This window comes from Erythrolamprus reginae, chromosome 3 (genome assembly GCF_031021105.1).
Source record: "Erythrolamprus reginae isolate rEryReg1 chromosome 3, rEryReg1.hap1, whole genome shotgun sequence".
Lineage (NCBI taxonomy): Eukaryota > Metazoa > Chordata > Lepidosauria > Squamata > Dipsadidae > Erythrolamprus > Erythrolamprus reginae.
Window position 1 is genome coordinate 242,855,554 of NC_091952.1, and position 19,732 is coordinate 242,875,285.

The 19,732-nt window shown below is 44.1% G+C and overlaps 1 protein-coding gene across 2 annotated transcripts in view; it reads left to right on the forward strand.

Annotated features, from left to right (window-relative positions):
- The window catches only part of NSMCE2 (NSE2 (MMS21) homolog, SMC5-SMC6 complex SUMO ligase), a 368,866-nt gene that overhangs the window by 149,994 nt on the left and 199,140 nt on the right, over nt 1-19,732 (forward strand). For both annotated transcript variants that reach the window (XM_070748293.1, XM_070748294.1), the window contains exon 4: nt 9,285-9,438. In XM_070748293.1, the coding sequence (XP_070604394.1) occupies nt 9,285-9,438 (154 nt within the window). The remainder of the gene's footprint in view (nt 1-9,284; nt 9,439-19,732) is intronic.

Here is a 19,732-nt window from a genome sequence, read left to right on the forward strand (position 1 = left end):
ACTGTAGATCCTTGGAACAAACTTCCAGCAGACGTGGTTGATAAATCCACAGTAACTGAATTTAAACATGCCTGGGATAAACATATATCCATTGTAAGATAAAATACAGGAAATAGTATAAGGGCAGACTAGATGGACCATGAGGTCTTTTTCTGCCGTCAGTCTTCTATGTTTCTATGTTTCTAATGAATGAATGAATGAATGAATGAATGAATGAATGAATGAATGAATGAATGAATGAGTGGTATAAATAAACGTCAAAGGTAACTCAGTGAAACATTTGCCCACCACCTACTGAGACCCAGCAAGTATTATCATTGCTTCTGTTCCTCAGAGTTTCCTTGTTGTGTTGTATTTCTACATAATTATTAACACATTTGCAGCTGAGCTTATGAAAGAAGTTTAAATATCTATAATTTTGGCAGCCTTGCTCCCAAACTTCATATCTCTTTGCTCGTCTTTGGCGCCAGTTCAAAGCACGCTTGTGCAAGCATACAGGGGAACATTTGTTTGAAAGTAACTATATTTGATTTTGGTGTCTTGCACACTCCACAGAATTATGTTCCTGTGACATATGGAAATTCAAAAGCACCAACTTCCCCTTCGTACTGCAAATGAAGCAGGATTGGAGCAATATTTGAGACGAATGCTTGGGAACATTCCTTGTCCTATAAGAGATTTAGAGAAAGTGTTTGTCATTAGTTCAGGAATTATTGCCTGCTACCGGGATATTATTTAAGAGGTGTGTGCAAGAGAGTGTGTGTACATAGTCATACCTAAGACAATGTCTATCTCAAATTGGCACTGTGAAGTGTATGTGAAAGCGTTCAGGTACGGGCAGGTGGACTTTCCCAATTTCTCCTGGATTAAATTGTGAGAAGTGACATCCTGTTGATGTTAATTAAGAGTGACTGCTCGGTTAAAGAAATCTCAACTGACTAATTGCAGGGAACGTGGATTTAGAATAGAATGGAATGACAGATTGGAAGAGACTTGGAGATCTTCTAGTCCAGTGATCGTGCCTACGCGAGTGCCTACACCCATATCCAATGCCTGGGGAGGGTGAAAATTGCTTACCCTGCCCCCCCGGAAGCTTTCTGGAGGCCAGAAACAGCCCGTTTCCCAAGTTCTTGTGGGCCCAATAGGCCTGTTGTTTACCCTCCCCAGGCTTCAGAGGGTTTCCTGGAGCCTATGGAGGGCAAAAACGCCCTCCCCAATTTATTCATTCATTCATTCATTAATTCATTCATTAATTCATTCATTCATTCATTCATTCGACTTATATGCTGCCCCTCTCCGTGGATTCGGGGTGGCTTACAACATTTCGATAAAAAAGATACAATACATCTAACATTTCTAAGCCTCTTTCTATTTGTAACATTTCTATAATGGAACTGGAAAAGGTGCAAAAAAGGGCAACAAGAATGATCAAGGGAATGGAGCCACCAGGTTGCAACGCCTTGGTCTCTTCAGCCTTGAAAGACGGGGTTTAAGGGGTGACTTGATCGAAGTGTATAAAATCATGCATGGGATAGAAAAGGTGGCTAGAGAAAAATTATTTTCTCCATCACACAATACTAGGACGAGGGGGCACTCCCTAAAGCTCATAGGTAAGAAAGTGAGGACAAATCAAGGGAAATATTTCTTCACCCAGAGGGTTGTTGGTTTATGGAATTCACTTCCGGAGGAGGACGTGACAGCTGTCATTCTGGATAGCTTCAAGGCAGGATTAGACAGATTAATGGATACCAAGTGTATCGGTGGTTATTGAAACGGATGTCCAAGTGCCGCCTCTATGTTGGTTGAGGCAGACAGGATTCCCTTGGGTACCATTTGTTGGGGGTCCAGGGAAAGGGAGGGTTTTGCCTTCTCTTTCTGCTCAAGATCCCCATGGACAATTAGTGGGCCATTGTGTGACACAGAATGCTGGACTCGATGGGCTTTGGCCTGATTTAGCATGGCTGAACTCAAATAGACTTCACTGAAGACTGTGTTGGAAAAGCATTATGTGACCTCAAGCCTTCTGTATCAGTTGAACCAGACGGTCTATGTGCATATTTCCCAAAAAGGTTTTTGCACAGCTCTAGTTGAACCATTAAGCATAACCTTTAAAAAATCCCTCCCAATTCCTAAGAGGTCTGTAAGGGGCGTGCATAAGTGCACCAGCGTGCCTTCCGTCCCCTGTCCTTAATGTTCTTCATTTTGCATGTATTTGAACATTATTATTTCTAATACTCTTTTTCAAATTTTTGACTTTTACTAGTTTTCAAATTTTTGACTTTTACTAGTATCATGTATCTTAATATTATCATATCTTCATTTGGCAAAACAAGCAAACAAATAAATAAATGGCTTCACATGCCATTTGTGGCACCAGGGAGGACCTGCTACTGGAACGGTAAGGTGCCACATTCCGGTAGTGACTTTTGGGATGTGCACACAGCTGTGTATCCCCGACGTGCGCACACAAACACTCGCATGAGATTTTGCACGGCAAGCGAAATCTTGCATAAAGATGCTTGCATGAGCGAGATTGTGGTGATTTTTGCCGATTTTGCGCATGTGCGGAAGCATAAATATTGGTGAAAATCGCTGAAATCTCGCTCATGTCCAAGTCCTCACATGAGATTCTGCTTGCTGCGCATGCACAGAAGCCAATTCTCACGCCGACAGGCATGTGCGCACTCATTGGATGTGTACCCGTCCATGGCGGTCTGGGAGGGCGCACCGGTAGCGCCGAAGACGGCAGGCCTTTCCTGTTTTGCACGCATGCCATAGGTTCGCCACCATGGCCCTATACCATTTCAGACAAATGGTTGTCCAAGTTCTTAAAAACTTCCAGCGTTGGAGCATTCACAACTTCTGGAGACAAGCTGTTGCAATGTTCTCACTGTCAGGACATTCCTTCTTAGTTCTAGGTTGCTTTTCTCCTTGATTAGTTTCCATCCATTGCTGCTTCTTCTGCCTTCATTCAAATGTGCATATTAATAAAATAATAACTGGTAGAAATGGGATCTTCACAGATTCCCTTTTGAGTCCCTGGGTAACCCCGTATGATGAAATATTATTTTCTGGTTTATGAACAATACTCTAGGATTTAATGAGTCTGATTCAGGAGCTTAGTAATAATGAATGAGCAGCTAGCCTCCCTTTTGGTTACTGTATGCTGGGACCTGTTGTTGCAACTCCCAAACTACTCATCCTACATGTTGACTGGGAAATAGGGGGAGTAACAGTCACAACCAGTTTGGAGAGTCTAGGGCTAAGGAAGGACACACATTGCAGAAAAGATACATGTATTACTGCTCATTTTAATCTTGCAGGGTACATCCAAAATCATTTTAGGTTATGTTGTCTAATCTTCCTAGGTCAATGTTTTGCAAACTTGGCAACATTACAAAGTACGGACTTCAACTCCCAGAATTCCCTAGGCAGCATGCTGGCTGGGGAATTCTGGGAGTTGAAGTCCATACTTTGTAACGTTGCCAAGTTTGAAAAATGATGCTCTGGGTTAAAATTGGGCAGTGTTCTCTCCCATACAATCTCCATGGAACATATATTAGCCTTCACAGATATTTGCACATTTTTACATAGTTCCCTAAATAACAGCATTTTTTTTCCCAGATTGCAAGATATCCCTGTTAATTACCGGTTAATAGGATCTGAATTAGCCAGGACTGATTAGGAAAACTATTTTGAAGCTGTGCTGGATAGCTTCATGAATTTTTTGATGCAATATGTAACTCCGGAAAAGAAAAAAAATAAATTCCATTCTTGTAGTTATGAGGAAGAAAGGGAAAGTAAAATAATATAGCATATATTATAGCATATAGCAATAATAGGAGCCAAGGTGGCGCAGTGGGTAAAGTGCAGGCCACTAAAGCTGACTGCTAGATCTGCAGGTCAGCGGTTCAAATCTCATCACCGGCTCAAGGTTGACTCAGCCTTCCATCCTTCCAAAGTGGGTCAAATGAGGACTCAGATCGTGGGGGCAATATGCTGGCTCTGTTAAAAAGTGATATTGCTAACATGTTGTAAGACACCCTGAGTCTAAAGAGAAGGGCGGTATAAAAAAAATCAAATAATAAGTAAGTAAGTAAGTAAGTAAGTAAGTAAGTAAGTAAGTAAGTAAGTAAGTAAGTAAGTAAGTAAGTAAATATCCCTTATTATATTCTATGGTTAGAGTGCACTTGGAGTTCTATCTACATTGTTCTAACTATATTATATATTGTTCTATATTGAGAGCCGTTTTGGCCTAATATTAAAGATGCTGGTCTTTACTACTGGAAACTGGGAAACCAGGAGACTGTGAGTTCTAGTGCTACCTTAAGCATGAAAGCTGGCTGGATGACTTTGGGCTAATCAATAGTATTTAGACTTATATACCGCTTCACAGTGCTTTACAGAACCTCTCTAAGTGGTTTACGGAGAGTAAGCATATTGCCCCCAACAATCTGGGTCCTCATTTTACCGACCTTGGAAGGATGCGAGTCAACCTTGAACCTACTGTTGTCCTACTATCGCAGCACCATTGAGAGTGTCCTGACATACGGCATTCTAGCTTGGTATGGGAGCAGCTCTCTAGTGAACAAAAAAGCTCTACAGAGAATTACTAAAACTGCCCAGAACATCATTGGGCTCCAGCTACCTGCCCTGGATGACATCTTCACATCTCGCTGTTCTAGGAAAGTGCATACCATTCTCAAAGACTCTTCTCACCCTGCTTACAATCTTTTTGAACTGCTGCCTTCTGGCAGAAGATACAGAACAACTAGAACTCGGACCACACGTTTCCTGAATAGGTTTTATCCCAGAGCTATACTCGCACTTAACAACGAACTAAAGGGTCATCATCAGTGAACTGTTAGACAATACAGTGTTCCCTCGATTTTCGCGGGTTCGAACTTCGTGAAAAGTCTATACCACGGTTTTTCAAAAATATTAATTAAAAAATACTTTGCAGGTTTTTCCCCTATACCACAGTTTTTCCCGCCCGATGACGTCATATGTCATCGCCAAACTTTCATCCGACTTTAATAAATATTTTTTTTAATAAACTTTAATAAATAAGCATGGTGAGTACAGTGATCCCCCGAGTTTCGCGATCTCGATCTTTGCGAAACGCTATATCGCGATTTTTCCACCCGATGACGTCACTCCCTTCCTTTCTCATCTTTCTTTCTCTCTCTCTCTTTCTCTATCTTGCTTCTTCCTCTCTCACACTCTCTTCCTCCCTCTCTCATCTCTTTCTTTCCTTCTCTCTCTTTCTCTATCTCTCCCCCTCTTGCTCTCGAGCGGCAAGCGAGCGGCCGGGCGGGCGGGTGACGGAGAAGCGGCAAGCGGCAAGGGAGCGGGCGGGCAGGCGGGTGACGGAGAAGCGGCAAGCGAGCGGGCGGGTGACGGGCAAGCGGCAAGCGAGCGGCCGGGCGGGCGGGTGACGGAGAAGCGGCAAGCGAGCGGCCGGCCGGGCGGGTGACGGAGAAGCGGCAAGCGGCAAGCGAGCGGCCGGGCGGGCGGGTGATGGAGAAGCGGCAAGCGGCAAGCGAGCGGCCGGGCGGGCGGGTGACGGAGAAGCGGCAAGCGATCTTGGGGTTTCCCCTTTGCCTGGGCGGCGGGAAGACCCAGGGAAGGTTCCCTCGGCCGCCCAACAGCTGATCTGCTCCGCAGCGTGGCAGCAGCGAGGAGCCGAAGATGGGGTTTCCCCTTTGCCTGGGCAACGGGGAAACCCCATCTTCGGCTCCTCGCTGCTGCCGCGCTGCGGAGCAGATCAGCTGTTGGGCGGCCGAAGGAACCTTCCCTGGGTCTTCCCCGCCACCCACACGCAAACTCCACCATCTGTGCATGTGCGGCCATGGAAAAAGGGGCGCGCATGCGCAGATGGTGTTTTTACTTCCGCACCACTACATCCCGAAAAATCGATTATCGCGAGGGGTCTTGGAACGGAACCCTCGCGATAATCGGGGGATCACTGTAATGATCTAAATGGTTGCTAAGGGAATGGGAAATTGCACTTTAGGGGTTTAAAGTGTTAAGGGAAGGCTTGTGATACTGTTCATAGCTAAAAATAGTCTATTTACTTCCGCATCTCTACATCGCGGAAATTCGACTTTCGCGGGCAGTCTTGGAACGCATCCCCCACTGTATTACTCGGTTTGTCATGTAGATGGTTGAGTGGTTCAGGGTGGGGGATTTGTAGTGGGTGGGACATTTTATTATATTTTTTATTCTATTTTTAAATTTACCTATTCTGATTTTATGTATGGTGGGACTGGTCTCTGGGTGTCACACGACTTCCGTTACCAATGACAATTCGTTGTTTTGACAATGACAATAAATTTATTATTATTATTATACTGAGATTCGATTTACCAAATTGCTGGCAGCCGGTAATCAGCAGAAGTAGCTTTGCAGTACTGCACTCTAACCACTGCACCACCAAGGAGATCATGAGTTCTAGCACCAATTTAGTCATGAACGCTCAGTGGGTGTCTTTTGGCCAGTCATTCTCTCTCAACCTACCCCACCCCACAGTTGTGTGAAAAATAGGAGAGGAAGAAGTATAACTTTTTTGTTACATTAATTTGCCACCTATTTAACTGTGGGGCTACTCTACGTGGCTATATCATATACGTTCATTGCTTTGAATTACCTATTATAAAGTAATAAAGGCAGGATAAAAATATAATAAATAAAGTTGTCAAACCCTTGGAAATTAGAAACCATAAGAGGAATTTTCTTCCATCGTTTATAATGGTATGGTAGGGTCTTCTGGTAGGGGTAGGCTGTATTACCATCATATCTCAAGGACTATGTCAAGAATACTTCAAGGACTACCTATTTTGTGCATAGTTGGCATTAAACAACAATTTGCTGATACCAAATCACAAGCATAAAATTAAATAATTTTAGTTTTTGAAATTGCGTAGACAGCTGTAGATTACATCAAAATATTTGTTGTACAATAAAGAATTTGGTCTGGAGCTACTATAGGTACTTGGTATTGAAATTGATATATATACCTGATATATTGTTAATATATTGATATATATACCTGATATCTGATATACTGTATACCTGATATATTGTTAATAAAAGGGAAAAAATAAGCTGAAGCAATTTAACAAGAATTTTAAAACCCAAACAATAATTTTGAAGCACAAGGAAAAGGGATTACTGGTTTCTTATGCTTCCCTTTTTTTGTACATCTGTTCATTTGTCATAATGTATGTATGGAGACCATTCTTGCTGAAATTTGATTATATTTCTATTAGATATATATTAGTTTTGCCATTGGTAATATCTTTCCCAGTATGATATTATTAGAATTGTATCTTTCTTCCAATATTAAGCAAAATTTATTCTTCTGTTGTAAAACCTGTATCTAATTAAATTACGATGCTTGTGATAATTTATTTCTGAGATTATTATACCTAATAAAAAAGTTTTGAAATTTCATTTCAAATTTAAATGATAAAATATGATTAAATGTTCTTTCTGATTCACGACATTTCCACCTTTTATTATTATGTGATTTATCTGTGGAAAATATTACTGATGGCATTGTGTGCCATCTGTAGAACATTTTGTACCGATTTTCCTTTACGTTGTAACTTGGCATATAGTCTATAATTCTTCCTATGGTTGTTCCTTTAATGACTTGGAAGACATCAGATTTAACCTGACAAAATGGTTGTCTCTAGCATGAGAACCCCTGGTTTCATTTAATAGATTGCTCATCAAACCTCAAAATGAGATATTGTTGAACTGAAAAAGTGTGGGCCATTATAATAATGAGTAGGCTGGAACTGAGCAGACAAGACGGTATCAAGTTAGAGGAAATATGAGGCATATAAAACCTGAACAAGATGTAGAAAACGTGGATTGTAAAAAGATTTTCTTATCAATATTCGGTATTAGAACTCAGTTCATCCCTTGAAACTACAAGGAAGAATCAGAACTGATCAAAATAAGGAAGTACAGTACAATTAAGTGTTTCTCCAGCTACGTATCGGTCGGATTTTTCAGCACATTTTTGGATAATTCCCTACCAGTTTGCTCCCTCCCGTGACGCATGGGCACATGTGTAGGAATGAAAAATCGGGGGGGGGGGGGGCAAGCAAAGCCAAAAATAAGATGGCAGTCAAGATTTTATTTATTTCATTTATTAATTGGATTTTATTTATTTTATATTGGATTTATATGCAATTGAGTGAGATTGCCGAAATCTCACTCGCACGAGTGTCTCATGTGAGATTTTTGCTTGCTGCGCATGCGTAGAACCCAAATCTCGCACGGGGGTGCGCAGCTGTGCACGCATCCCGGAATTTCCCACTGGGACGGAGCACCTGATTGCACTGGCTGCTGCACATCACTGATGTAGATGCAGTTCCATTGAGGACTGCACATTGAAAGTCAGCCAGTTTCAAATCCATCTGGTGGTATTGCTGTCTGCCCACAGTAGTAGGCTATGGTCTATTTTATAAAATGCCTGACTGAAGTCCAAGTAAATTATTTTATAAATACAGTGATACCTCGTCTTACAAACCCTTCATCATACAAACTTTTCGAGATACAAACCCGGGGTTTAAGATTTTTTTGCCTCTTCTTCCAAACTATTTTCACCTTGCAAACCCAAGTCGCCGCCACTGGGATGCCCCGCCTCCGGACTTCTGTTGCCAGCGAAGCACCCGTTTTTGCGCTGCTGGGATTCCCCTGAGGCTCCCCTTCATGGGAAACACCACCTCTGGACTTCCGTGTTTTTGCAATGCTGCAGGGGAATCCCAGCAGCACAAAAACGGGTACTTCGCTGGCAACGGAAGTCTGGAGGTGGGGTTTCCCAGCGAGGGGAGCCTCAGTGAAATCGCAGCATCGCAAAAACACGGAAGTCCGGAGGTGGGGTTTCCCATGGAGGGGAGCCTCAGGGGAATCCCAACAGCGCAAAAACGGGTGCTTCGACTGCCAAAAGGGGTGAGTTTTGGGCTTGCACACATTAATCGCTTTTCCATTGAGTCCTATGAGAAACATTGTTTCGTCTTACAAACTTTCACGTTACAAACCTTGTCCCGGAACGAATTAAGTTCGTAAGACGAGGTATCACTGTAATATACTATAGCTAAATTATTATAAAAATAATTTCCATATTCATTTAATGTCATTAGAGCAAAGTAAATAATCTGGGAATTTTAGAGAATCACTGCCCTTTTTTTTCTGATGAGCTCAGAGAACTGATATTTCATTGGGAATAATCTTTGTCTTCTTTTATTTTATATGTTTTCCTTTCCCAGATAAAACAAGATAAACCAGAAATTATCCCAAATTTAAGACATCTGGTCATGGAGAGATTCAGAAACCTCGAAAGCAATAACTGTGATGCTGATATACAAAGGAACGAAAGAGTTGTCCTATTTAAGGAGCAGATAAAGCAAATGAAGACTCAGTGTAAGTGTGACTTTATCACTAAGCTCATCATGTTCTATATGGTCTCAGAGCCTGTGTTACCTTTGTCTCTTATCACGAACCTGTGATATTTATTCATGCATTAAGAAAATTTATATCTCTGCCCAACTCACAGTGACTCCAGGCAGTTCACAAGAAATAAGATCCCAAATACTAAGCAATGTCATCTGGCGGGACCCAGGAGAAGAGCCTTCTCTGTGGTGGCCCCGGCCCTCTGGAACCAGCTCCCTCCAGATATCAGAGTTGCCCCCACCCTCCTTGCCTTTCGCAAGCTCCTTAAAACCCACCTCTGTCATCAGGCACGGGGGAATTGAAATTTTCCCTTCCCCCTAGGCTTATAGAATTTATACATGGTATGCTTGTATGTATGATTGGTTCTTTACATTGGGGTTTTTTAGATTATTTTTAATATTAGATTGGTTCACATTGTCTTTTTTATTGTTGTTAGCCGCCCCGAGTCTTCGCAGAGGGGCGGCATACAAATCTAATAAATACAAATACAAATACAAAACTTAGCAACTCCCCTACGTCCCTAGCAACAACAATCAAACAAAGTCACGATGGGAATTGTGCAATGCTTGGGTCCCTAGACCCACTGGCAGAAATATGCCTTGAGACCATGACGGCAAACCTATGGCAAGTATGCCACAGATGGCACACAGAGCCATATTGGAGGGCACGTGAGATGTTGGCCTATGTCAGTGATGGTGAACCTATGGTAGGGGTGGCACAGATGGCAGGCGGAGCCATATCTGCTGGTATCCAAGCCATTGCCCTAGCTGAGCTCCAACATGGCTGTGTGTGCCGGCCATCTGATTTTTGGCTCACACAGAGGCTCTGGGAGGGTATTTTTGGTTTCTAGAGACCCTCTAGGGCAGTGATTTTCAACCTTTTTTGAGCTGCAGCACATTTTTTACATATACAAAATCAGGGGGCACATTGAGCGGGGGAGTGGGGGGGCTAAAAAAAGTTTGGACAACAAAATTATCTCTCTCTCTTCCTCCCTTTCGCTCTATTTCTCTCCCTCTTTCTCTCTCTTCCTTCCTTCCCCTCTCTGTCCATCCCTCTTTCTTTCTCTCTTCCTTCCTCTCTTTTTTGCTCTCTTTCTATCTGTCCCTCCTTCCCTGCCTCTCTTTCTCTCTCTTTCTTTCTTTCTCTCTCTTTCTCTCTTGCTTTCTCTCTCTCTCTCTTGCTTTCTCTCTCTCTCTTTCTCTCTCTTGCTTTCTTTCTCTCTTTTGCTTTCTTTCTCTCTCTCTTGCTTTCTTTCTCTCTCTCTTTCTTTCTCTCTTGCTTTCTTTCTCTCTCTCTCTCTTTCTCTCTCTTGCTGAGCTTCGCGGCACACCTGACCATGTGTCGCGGCACACTAGTGTGCCACGGCACACTGGTTGAAAAACACTGCTCTAGGGGGACGGGGAAGGGCGTTTTTACCTTACCCTAGCTCCAGAGAAGTCTTTGGAGCCTGGGAAGGGCAGAACACGAGCCTTTGGGGCCCACCAGAAGTTGGGAAAAATAGAAACATAGAAGTTTGACAGCAGGAAAAGACCTCATGGTCCATCTAGTCTGCCCTTATATCATTTCTTGTATTTTATCTTAGGATAAAATACAAGAAATAATATAATGCCTTAAGGGTCTTTTGAAAGTATCAAGGTGAGGACCAATCTGATTCCTACCCGGTTGATGTGCCACATGGAGAGAAGCCACCACAGAGAAGGTCCTTCTTCTTGTTTTGCACAAGATGAAGCCCCATAAGAGAAGGAACCCTGTCTCCCTGCTCTGGTGGATTGGGTAGATGAGAAAAAAGACGATCCTTTAAATAACTTGGTCCCAAGTCATGTAAGGTTTTTTAAAAAATGAAACCAGCACCTCGAATTGGAGCCGGAATCAAATCTACAAGGGAAGTGACAAAATGTGCAAATTGAGACTTGCACATAACCATGCAGGGCATCATGTTTTGAACTGGGCATTTTTCCAGGGCAGTCCATGCGCCTTGCGGTAGTCAGTGGTAGAAAAACAACTGCTCTGCATCCATTCTAAAACAAGTAGCATATACCTCTCATCCCAAATTACCTCTTCGCTTTTCAAAGAGGAAGAAGGACAAAGCTTGAATGTTGTGATAAAAAAGTTCATGGGGTTGTTTGGGTTGTTTTTGGTGGTCTTTCTGCTCCCATCCATTTTAACAACTGGCCTTTTAAAAATTTTCCATCAAATATGTGTGGGATGATTTCTCCATATTCTTTCTTGGGAAGGAGGAAAAAAATCCCTTCTAATAATTTCTCAAGGGCAGGATTCCTTCATGTTGTGGTTCAGCCTGAGGCTACACAGGGACCGGCTGTGTCTCTGCTGGCTCCATGCCCGGAGGAGGATGACAGCGAAGAGGAGGGGGCTGAACAGTCGGATGGGGGAGAGGAAAGTCAGGAATGGGACGAAGGAGAACAGCATGAGAGCCCCGGGGGGGGGGGGGCTCTCCCCAGCCAGTAGTTTGGAGTCATTAGGTGATGAAGCTCAAGCCATCATTGACATGCGACAGAGACGGTCAGATCAAAGAAAGGAGCAATTAAAGACGTATTATCAGCACTGAATTAGGAACAGCTGGGTTTGGGTGTGGTCCTCCTTAGCAGGGTTTAAAAGGCAGGCAAGCCCTTGAAGCCATGTGGAGTGTTATCAATTGGAGTTACGGTGTCCCTGCTTTGTTCTCGGCGTCTCTGTTCCTGGCTTGTGGCCCAGCAGTTTGGAAGACCCGTGGGAGGTGTAGGTCTGCTATCGACAGCCTCCTATTGGCAGCAAGAATCCTGTATTGCTGCATGGACTTTTGCCTTCGTGGATATATCTGAAGATACAGCATTTTCCTGTTTGTAAGGACATTTTCTGTTACCTGTGTTTTTTCTTGAATTTTATAAACTGCCTTTGCCTTTTATCGGTGTGTCTGGATTCTCTTTTTGGGTTGGTATTGGCTTCCGGAGTGACCCAGACAGAACAGGAAGGAGGAAAAAAATCCCTTCTAATAATTTCTCAAGGGCAGGATTCCTTCATATTCGTGACCAACTCAAAAGGAACCCCTCGGAAGGAGTTTCCTCCTGATGCATTGAAGGGAGCTGAATTAATCCCTCTTTGGGATTGAATTGAAGCATTAAATTAAATTTAAAGCTCTAGCGACCTGCAAAAATCCTTGTATAGCATCCAAAAGGACTTCATGCCCAAAAGACACACAAAGAGCCTTTTTATTAGTGTGAGCACACAAAACACTTCGTGAGATTTTCAAAGAATTTAAAGAGCGAATTCTCTATTGTCAAACTGAATGGAAGCCAGAATGGTTCCTGTTATACTCCAATTAATATGTACATTTAAACAGGTTCAACATTTTCCATTTAATAATAATAATAATAATAATAATAATAATTATTATTATTATTATTATTATTATTATTATTATTATTTATTAGATTTGTATGCCGCCCCTCTCCGAAGACTCAGGGCGGCTCACAACAATGATAAAAACAATATTATAGTGGCACAAATCTAATATTAAAAGAAATAACTAAAACCCTATCATATTAAAAGCAGACAACACATACATACCAAACATAAATTATAAGGAGCCTTGGGAAAGATGTCTCAAATCCCCCATGCCTGGCGGTATAGGTGGGTCTTGAGTAGTTTACGAAAGACAAGGAGGGTGGGAGCAGTTCTAATCTCCGGGGGGAGTTGGTTCCAGAGGGCTGGGGCCGCCACAGAGAAGGCTCTTCCCCTGGGGCCCGCCAGACGACATTGTTTAGTCGACAGGACCTGGAGAAGGCCAACTCTGTGGGACCTTATCGGTCGCTGGGATTCGTGCGGTAGCAGGCGGTTCCGGAGGTACTTTACTAGCAAATTGTTTTAAAACACCAAAGAGGACAATATGAGGATGAATCCATGATTTTCATTCCTTTCACCAGGCTCCGAAGAAGGTGTCCCAGTAGTAAAAAAAAAAGTGATTATTCTTTAGTTTCATGCTGCTGGTTTTATTTGTATAATCATGTAAGGAAAATCTTGCTTAATAATCCTTTTTTAATATTTGAAGGTGAGGTGTTTTTTTAAAAAAACACCTTATATGTATGTTACATTCTCTTTTTGATATGATCTTTCTAAACTGATTAGGTAAGCTATTTTTGTTTTGTCACTCTTAACAAAATTGCTCCAATTTCACAATCCAGGCAGTGTTGCAACTCTAAAGAGACCTTTGCTATAATCGGGGAACTGTATTGTTAGAAAATGCTTACAGTGTCTGTTCCCAGGTTTGCAGCCTGTGTATATAAGCCCTGCAACACCGCAGCATATTAAAATCCCTATGGCCCAATTCAGTCATTTTGGGGCTGCTGTGGGAAAAACTGGGATCCTTGGACAACTTGTTTTCCAAAATTCTTCCAGGCATCTACAGCCACAATGCGATTGGAAATAACACAGGTTGCATTTCTAGTTTGCAGAAGGCAAGGAGGAAACCAGAGGGCCAATCTATGGAGCTAGTTAACATCCAGTTGATTTTGAATAAATAAATAAATATGTACTTAATTTTGGTGTTCCACCAGTTTTTAAACTGGCGTGGGGACACTTCTTTCAAATTTTTAAGGCTAATTCTTGCCTTGCTTGCTTGGGATTATAAAACAATAGCTTGCATGAAGGAAGTACAGTGATACCTTGTCTTACAAACTTAATTGGTTCCGGGACGAGGTTCTTAAGGTGAAAAGTTTGTAAGACGAAACAATGTTTCCCATAGGAATCAATGGAAAAGCGATTAATGCGTGCAACCCCAAAATTCACCCCTTTTGCCAGCCGAAGCACCCATTTTTGCACTGCTGAGATTTCCCTGAGGCTCCCCTCCATGGGAAATCCCACCTCTGGACTTCTGTGTTTTTGCGATGCTGCAGGGGAATCCCAGCAGGATAATCCCAGCATCGCAAAAACAAGCGCTTCACTGGCAACCGAAGTCCGGAGGTGGGGTTTCCCAGTGAAGGGAGCATCAGTGAAATCGCGTCATCGCAAAAATACCAAAGTCTTCGAAACCCCACCTCCAAACCTCTGTGTTTTTCCGATGCTGCAATTTCGCTGAGGCTCCCCTCGCTGGGCAACCCCACCTCCGGACTTCCGTTGCCAGCGAAGTGCCCGTTTTTGTGCTGCTGTGATTCCCCTGCAGCATCACAAAAACATGGAAGTCCGGAGGTGGGGTTTCCCATGGAGGGGAACCTCAGGGGAATCCCAGGAGCGCAAAAACGGGCGCTTCACTGGCAACGGAAGTCCGGAGGCGGGGCATCCCAGCGGCGGCGGTTGGTTTGTAAGGTGAAAATAGTTTGTAAGAAGAGGCAAAAAAATCTGAAACCTCAGGTTTGTATCTCGAAAAGTTTGTATGATGAGGCGTTTGTAAGACGAGGTATTACTGTATCTGGAAACTGTTTCTCTAGTGCATGTTTTCATAAAATAGATAGATGTGGATAGGTAACCTTGGGCAGGCTGATAAAGAAAACCTTTTGAAAATTTTTGGAGTAAGGAATCTAAGTTCTTCAGGCACTGGGAAACTGTGGGTTTCAAAGGAAAATCCACAAAGGACAAGTTTCTCTTTTGATGACCTAGACCAGGGGTAGCAAAGTTGGCTCTTCTATGACTTGTGGACTTCAACTCTCAGAATTCCTGAGCCAATCATGCTAGCTCTAGAACTCTGGGAGTTGAAGTCCACATGTCATAGAAGAGCCAACTTTACCTACCTAGGCAAACTGATGGGATTATCTTGCTAAGAATAGGTTGAGATTCTCAATACAAAAGCCCCTTTATCTCAGGGGCTTCCACAAAGAAGAGGAAGTCAACCTATTCTCCAAAGCACCTGAGGGCAGGTCAAGAAGCTATGGATGAAAGCTCAACAAGAGAGAAGCAATCTAGAACCAAGGAGACATTTCCTGACACTTAGAACAATTAATCAGTGGAATAACTTGCCTCTAGAAGTTGCAAATGCTCCAATACTGGACGTTTTAAGGAAGAGATTGGATAACCATTTGTTTGAAGTGGTGCAGGGTTTGGACTAGACCCGTGTTTCCCAATCTTGGCAACTTGAAGTTATTTGGACTTCAACTCCCAGAATTCCCCAGCTAGCAGCTGGGGAATTCTGGGAGTTGAAGTCCAAATATCTTCAAGTTGCCAAGGTTGGGAAACACTGGACTAGACGACCCCCAAAGTCTCTTCCCACTATTCTATTCTATTCTACTGTACTCTACTCTACTGTACTCTACTCTACTCTACTCCCTGGTTTACCCCTTCCCAGCATTAATGTCTGATCCTTCTTAGCATTCTGAGATCAGCTAAGACACGGCTGCCTACAGCTTGGTATAATAATTGTATTAAAATACTTTGTTGGGAAAGGAAATGAGCAATTAAGACTTACAGGATAGATTACAGACTAGATTTCTGTCCTCGTCAAAGAAAAGAAAGAGCTCTTAACAATATCTTAATATAAATCTTAATATATTAATATAAATTAAAAACCTCCACAATCAAACACCTCCCAAATGGAAGATACCTCTACCAAAGATGATATATACCAGGGGTCGACAAAGTTGTTCAGAATCTAGGAGCCAGCCAAAAAATTTAGGAGCCAGAATTTTTTTTAAGCAAACTTGGTTTTTTGCCGAGTCTCCACCTGACATCGCTTTCACCCCCTCCCCCCCGGCGCAGGCCTGGCTCCGCCGAGCCGGCTCTGCTGTACTCCCGTCGGGATCCGAGGGGAGACCGTTAGTCAGAAACCGAAACAGAGAAGAAGGAAAGGGAGACCGGGCCGGGGACGCGGGGGAGGGGGGGAGGGGGGAGGAGTGGTTACTGGTCGGAAGTCACCGCGCACGCGGCCGGAGGAGGAATGAACAAAACCTCACGCCGGGAGGGGAGGGGCTTCCGCTTCTCTCCGAAGGCGGGTGAGCGGCCAAGATCGGAGCGTCTGTGTGCGGTGGGGGGGAGTGAAGGGGTTCGAGTAGGAGGCGGAATGGAGGCAAGGGGGGGAGGGAGAGACGCACGCAAGCGCAGGGGACGCTGGGAAAGCAGCTCGCTCCGAGGTTGATGGGCGGAGCTACGGAAGCCAAGATGTACCATTTCTGGGCGTAAACACAAGGCGGGAAAAATATACTGTATACACATACAGCAGTGTTTCCCAACCTTTTTGGAGCCGCGGCACATTTTTCATATTTTCAAAATCCTGGGGAACATGGGGGGGGGGGGGCGCTAAAAAAAGTTTGGACAAAAAAAATCTCTCTTCCTCCCTTTCGCTCTATTTCTCTCTCCCTCCCTCTTTCTCTCTCTTCCTTCCTTTCTCTCTCCATCCCTCTTTCTTTCTCTCTTCCTTCCTTCCTCTCTTTCTGTCTCCTCCTTCCTCTCTCATCTCTTTCCTTCCTCTCCCTCCCTTTCTCTCTTTCCTTTCTCTCCCTTTCTGTCTATCCTTTCTATCTCTCACCCCTTCTCCCTCTTTCATTCCCTTTCTCTCCCTCCCTTTCTCTCTCATTCCTTTCTCTCCCTCTTTCCTTCCTATCTCTCTTTCTTTTTCTCCCTCCTTCATATCTTCTTTCTCTCCCCCTTCCTCCCTCTTTCCTTTCTCCCCCTCCCTTTCTCTTCCTTTTTCTCTATGCTTTCTACTTCTTACTCTTTCTTTCTCTCCCTCCTTCATTCAATTTTCTCTCCCGCCTCCCTCCCTCTTTCCTTTCTCCCCCTCTTTCTCTTCCTTTATCTCTATCCTTTCTACTTCTTACTCTTTCTTTCTCTCCCTCCTTCATTCAATTTTCTCTCCCTCCCTTTCTCTCCCTTTCTCTCTCTTTCCTTTCTCTCCCTCCCTTTCTCTTCCTTTTTCTCTATCCTTTCTACTTCTTACTCTTTCTTTCTCTCCCTCCTTCATTCAATTTTCTCTCCCCCCCTTCCTCCCTCTTTCCTTTCTCCCCCTCCCTTTCTCTTCCTTTTTCTCTATCCTTTCTGCTTCTTACTCTTTCTTTCTCTCCCTCCTTCATTCAATTTTCTCTCCCTCCCTTACTCTCTCTTTCCTTTCTCTCCCTCCCTTGTTCTCCCCTGGGGCTGCCTGTGCCTGCCCTGCACCACCCAACACGGACGGACAGCCCCCGGTCGTCGGTTCGTCGCCCCCCACCCCCCCACGGAGGGAGATCAGGCTGGCGAGGGCGGTAGAACTACGTCACCAGCCACTGGAGGGAGATCGGGCTGGCGGGGGCGGCGAATCCACCTCCCCAGCCGCGCGGAGGGAAATCCGGTAGGCGGGCGGGTGGCCGCGGCTCCCTGCGCGCCCCTGGAAAAGCGTACAGGGAACGGTGCCCGGGGCCGCTTTAGCCGCCCCCCGCTCCCCCCGCCATCTCCCCGCGACTGCCTGTGCCGCTGCAGCCGCGGCCCCCCCCCCCCGCTCCCACCGCCAGTGCCCTCCCGCCGGGCCCCAAAGGACACTTGCCGATGACGACAGGGAACCTTCAGCTGGGCGGGCGCTGCCGTGCCGGTGCCTCCGACCTCCCGGTTCCTGCTCGATGCCGCGGTTTCTGGCGCTCTCCTGCTGGGCCCCAAAGAAGGAAGGCGGGAAAAAGGCGCGAAGAATGGAGCTCTCCTTCCTGCCTGCCTTCTTTGGGACCCAGCAGGAGAGCGCCAGAAACCGCGGCATCGGGCAGGAGCGGAGAGGTCAGAGGCACCGCAGCGCCCTGCCCAGGTGGCACACCGGTTGGGAAACGCTGACATACAGTTCAGCAGGCAACATTTTCTAGGCGCCAGACAACATTTTCTAGGCGCCACTGGCGACCAGGCGCCTGGGTTTGTCGAACCTTGATATATACTGTACTACAAATGTAAATAAAATCACCAAAGAGAATGAAGAATGCAAAAACTGCCACATGTGCTCAAATTATGCCCACAGTACCTGCCTGGAAATAAAGAAAAATGTAGCCAATTTCCTACAAAAAGCTTCCACATTTCTTTATTTCTGTCCATCGTGTCTACCTATACTGGATGATCTAATTACCATGTCTGATAAATTCCAAACCTTGGAAACAACCATAAAAATCACAAAAAATTATATAGATTCCATGAAAGCACGCATAGAAGCATGTTTCACATCTTTGGATAAAAAAGGTACATCACAGACAAATGGAAATGTATGTATGTATGTATGTATGTATGTATGTATGTATGTATGTATGTATGTATGTATTCATTCATTCATTCATTCATTCATCCATCCATCCATTCATTCATTCATTCATTCATTCATTTGACTTCTATGCCGCCCAATCCCGAATTCAAATGCTCAAAATCATATTCCAATACAACAGCCACTACCTCAACCACATGCACAACCACAGCAACCACTACCTCAACAATCTACCAACCATCCAAACAATATAGCCTTACTCATCAAAGACACCTTTGAACGGGAACAAAAACGTAATAACGCTATTCTATTTGGGCTTGAAGTCACAAATGAACCTGATATAGATCAGATTTGCAATATTATTGCATCATATCATGCTCACCGGGGTAATTTATGTATGTCACTGAAGTTCAAGTTCAGGTTATTCATCAATAAGGGATTAATGGAGGTCTTCTACACAAGGACCATGGAGGTCTTCTAGTCCAACCCTCTGCTTAGGCAGGAAGCCCTATACCACTTCAGACAAATGGTTATCCAACATCTTTGTAAAAACTTCTAGTGCAAGCTGTTCCACTGATTAATTATTCTATTTGTCAGGAAATTTCTCCTTAGTTCTAAGTCAATACTCTCCTGGATTAATTTCCACCCATTGCTTCTTATTCTACCCTGAGGTGCTTTGGAGAATAGTTTAACTCCCTCTTCTTTGTGGCAACCCCTGAGATATTGGAGCACTGTTAGGAGTTGTGTAGGCTGCCCTGGTATTCAATGCCCTGAAATTCAAATTCTACCCGAGTGGGCAGTTTGATTTTTTAAATGTCTCCTTTTACACATGAAGTCCATTAAACCGGTGTGGCGCAGCAGGTAGAGTGCTCTACTGCAGGCCACTGAAGCTGACTGTAGATCTGTAGGTCAGCGGTTCACATCTCACCACCAGCTCAAGGTTGACTCAGCCTTCCATCCTTCCGAGGTGGGTAAAATGAGGACCCGGATTGTGGGGGCAATATGCTGGCTCTGTTAAAAAGGGCTATTGCTAACATGTTGTAAGCCGCCCTGAGTCTAAGGAGAAGGGCGGCATAAAAATTGAGTTAATTAATTAATTAATAGAAACATAGAAGATTGATGGCAGAAAAAAATCTCATG